This window comes from Myotis davidii, unplaced genomic scaffold, assembly GCF_000327345.1.
Source record: "Myotis davidii unplaced genomic scaffold, ASM32734v1 scaffold9780, whole genome shotgun sequence".
NCBI classification, from domain to species: Eukaryota; Metazoa; Chordata; class Mammalia; order Chiroptera; family Vespertilionidae; genus Myotis; species Myotis davidii.
In genome coordinates, this window is record NW_006291787.1 from 7,931 (window position 1) to 11,903 (window position 3,973).

The 3,973-nt window shown below is 48.0% G+C and overlaps 1 protein-coding gene across 1 annotated transcript in view; it reads right to left on the reverse strand.

Annotated features, from left to right (window-relative positions):
- Positions 1–3,713, reverse strand: part of LOC102773359 (leukocyte immunoglobulin-like receptor subfamily A member 5) — a gene marked incomplete at its 3' end in the record, with an annotated part of 9,920 nt that extends 6,207 nt beyond the window's left edge. Inside the window, exons 1-4 of the mRNA XM_015564951.1 lie at positions 3,648–3,713; positions 3,157–3,192; positions 1,140–1,424; positions 589–888 (exon numbers count right to left, since the gene is read on the reverse strand). Coding sequence (XP_015420437.1) covers positions 589–888; positions 1,140–1,424; positions 3,157–3,192; positions 3,648–3,681 — 655 coding nt within the window. The remainder of the gene's footprint in view (positions 1–588; positions 889–1,139; positions 1,425–3,156; positions 3,193–3,647) is intronic.
- Positions 3,714–3,973: the final 260 nt, after the last annotated feature.

The window sequence follows — 3,973 nt, forward strand, 5'->3', positions numbered from 1 at the left end:
CTAATCTTCCTTCACTTTTCTTGCTCCTTCTGCAAAGACTACCCGTTGGCACTCTCCACTCAGAGAGCACGCCTGTGACATTCCCTTCTCTCTCCATCTCACTTTTCCTTCCCTGCTTCCCCTTCCAGACACAATACCTCTAGGTTCCTCACTGCCAAACTCCACAGGCCCTTGTTTTACCCCCATAACTTGTTTCCTAAGCCCCTTTCTTCTAGGACTTACTTCTACCTCTGTCACTTACCCAATAAATGGTCTCCTTACAGTTAAAAAAAGAAAAGACTACCAGTTATTCACCATGAGGATGGCTGGGTACTGTGGGATCAGGATTGTCTGCAGCTTCTACGAATGGGGATGAAATGGGGGTGGTTTCTTTATATGTGCTCAGACTCCATCTCCTCAGATTCACAACGACTTACATACTCTCCCAGCCCTTGGGCATGTGTCAGAGGCCTGTATGGTGGGTGCGTGGTGAGGTCCTCATAGTTTTTATGGAGGCAGATGGTGTGGACACGGCTTCCCACCAGTCACTTCTCTAAGTGGACAGTGTCATCTCCTGAATTGGACATGGGGATGGACCAGCTTCCTTACCTCTGACCACAAGCTGCAATGGGTCGCTGGGGTGAGACCACACGTAGGGGTCTTTGCTGAAGGCACCGTAGCATCTGTAGGTCCCTTCCTGTGTGGAGGTGACATTGTCAATGTGGAAGGTGGTCTGCTTTCCTTTGTCCTGGGCTGTGGAGCTTTGTCTCTGGGTGAACTGAGGTGTATCGTCTTTGGTGAGAATAAATGTATCAAACTTGAAACTGGAGAAACACTGTAACTTCACATTGTCTCCTGGAGCCAGCACCGTGCCACTCATGCTGGAGAGTGAGGGTTTGTCATAAGTTCCTGGGACATAAGGAAGTTTGCTGATAAATGGGAGTCCACCTCCATGTACTCTCCCTTCTTGTTTCCCGGGAGCAGATGTGGCTCTGGCTTCTATCCCCCCCATGTCCCACCCTGAGGGAATGTGTCTCTGCATCACCCCTGATTCCTTCCTAGAGGCAGAGGCTTTGCTACTTCCTGCTCCGTATCTCAGAATCTGGTTCTCCCCTCTGCAAAGAGGTTCCTCCCGGCCCTGCTGCCAGGTTCCCACTCACCCATCATCACCACATGCAGGATGTCACTGAGTGAGGACCAGTGTCCTCCACTCTGATAGGAACAGTGGTACAGTCCTGTCTGGTCTGGTTTCATCTCTTGGATATATAAAGTGCTGGTCTTCCCAGCCAGCAGCAATTTCTTTCTGTTCCTAGGCTCAGGTTCTTCCACTTTATATATTTCATAAGCTTCAGTGTCTGGAGGCCCTTGGCACAGGATGGTCATAGGATTTTTAGGTAGAACCATGGATTCATTCAGAGCTGTGATAACAGGTGGGGGGAGATATCCTATAAAAACAGGTAGTAAATTTACAGGTGTATCTGTTTCTCATGCCACTCTCCACTTCTTCCCCTTTTACAGCCACAAATCTAAATGCCAAGACCCCTCTTACCAGCCCCCAAGAGAGTTGGTATCTGGTCAAACCCTACTTAGTCCTTAAACATTAAAAGGATACTCAGGCCCTAGCTGGTTTGGCTCAGTGGAGAGAGTATTGGCCTATGGACTGAAAGGCACATGCCCAGGTTGTTGGCTCCATCCTCAGTGCGGGGTGTGCAGGGGGCAGCCAATCAATGATACTCTCTCATCGTTGATGTTTCTATCTCTCTCTCCATCTCCCTTCCTCTCTGAAATCAATAAAAATATCTTAAAAAAATCAAAAGGATATTTAGCATTCTGAGTCTGAGTGCTCTGGGCTGGATGCAACCCTGGAAGGAAACATTGGGTGATAACCGCTCAGGCTTTTAAAAAATTTTTAAATTTTAAATTACAGTTTACATTCATTATCACTTTATATTATTTTCAGGTGGATAGCTTAGTGGTTAGATAATCATATACTTTAAAAAGTGTTTCCCATTGCTATTTCTAGGAGGCCGGCATGGTGTGTGCAGGTGAGGTGCTCATGGCTTTTGTGGAAGCCGATGGTGTTGCCAAGGGCTTCCCATCGCACTCTTCTCTTTCTTCCAGTCACTCCCTAAGTGGACAGTGTCATCTCCAGAAGGGGACAGGGGATGGATCGATTCCTCACCTGTGACCACCAGCTGCAATGGGTCGCTGGGGTGAGACCACACATTGGGGTCTTTGTTGAAGGCACCGTAGCATCTGTAGGTCCCTGCCTGTGTGGAGGTGACACGGTCCATGTGGAAGGTGGTCTGCTGTCCATTGTCCTGGGCTGTGGAGCTTTGTATTTGGGTGAACTGAGGTGCATCTTCTTTGGTGAGAATAAATGCCTGAAATCTGATTCTGGAGAAACACTGTAACGTCACATTGTCTCCTGAAGCCACCACCCTGCCATTCATGCTGGAGAGTGAGGGTTTGTCAAAGGTTCCTGAGAAAGAAGGAAGTTTGTTGATAAAGGGGTGGGGCATGTTCCTTCCTGTTCGCAGGAGCAGCTGTGGCTTTGGTTTCTATCCCCTCCGTGTCCCACCCTGAGGGAATGTGTCTCTGCATCATCCCTGATGCCTTCCTAGAGGTAGAGGCTTTGCTGCTTCCTGCTCTGTATCTTAGAGCTTGGCTCTCCCTTTGCAAAAAGGTCCCTCCCGTCCCTGCTGCCTGGGTCCCACTCACCCATCATCACTACATGCAGGATCTCACTGAGTGGGGACCAGTGTCCTCCACTCTGATAGGAACAGCGGTACAGTCCTGTCCGGTCTGGTTTCATCTCTTGGATATATAAAGTTCTGGTCTTCCCAGCCACCAGTAATTTCCTTCCATCCCTAGGCTCAGGTTCTTCCACTTTATATATCTCGTAGGCTTCAGCGTGTGAAGGCCCTTGGCACTGGATGGTCACTGGTTCATTATATAGAACTATGGGTCCAGGCTGAGCTGTGATAACAGGTGGGGGGAGATTTCCTAGAAAAACAGGTAACAAATTTACAGGTGTATCTACTTCTCATGCCACCTTCCACTTCCTCCCCTTTTACAGCCACGAGTCTAATTGCCAAGACCCGTCTACCCAGCCCCCAAGAAAGCTGATATCTGGTCAAACCCAACTCAACCCTTGAACATTAAAAGGATACTCACCATTCTGAGCCTGAGTGCTCTGGGCTAGATGCAACCCTGGAAGGAAACATTGGGTAAGAACGGCTCAGGCTTTAAAACATTTTTTCAATTTTCAATTACAGTTTACATTCATGATCACTTTGTATTAGTTTCAGGTGTACTGCCTAGTGGTTAGATATTCATATGCATTATAAAGTGCTTCCCGTTGCAATGTCCAGTACCCTCCTGGCACCATACATACTGGTTACAATACTATTGGCTATATTTTCTATGCTGTACTCTACGCTCCCATGAGTATTCTGTAACTCACAATCTATACTTCTCAATCCCTTCTCCTTTACATCCAGTCCCCATACACTCTCCTCTGGCAACTGTCAGTCTGTTCTCCATATCTGTGAGTCTGTTTCTGTTTTGTTTGCTCATTCATATTGGAGAACAGCCCAGCCTTAAAGAACCGCCGACCTGCCCCAGTAACATTGTGCTTGCACCCCGAACCTTCTGTCCAGACTCACCGAGATAGAGCAGAGTGGGAAGAACCACGGACATGATTCTGGGTCCTCTCTGGCCCGTTGGCCTCAGCAATGCTGCCTGTATGCGGAACAGACTTCTCTGAAAGTCTCACCAAGCAACAGGAAGTGTTGGGAGGGCCTTGGTTCTCAATCTCAGAGTGAAGGCATTTCACAATGTCTTGTGCTAAAGCCTTGCAGAGGCAGCTGATCATGATGTCAGTCATCTGAACTTTAAACCTCCATCAGCCCAGTCTGGTCCCTGTTTTCTGTCCCCAATTCCTCATGAGCATTTAATCTTTCTGTGTGAATTGAGCAGTAAGTGGGATCAC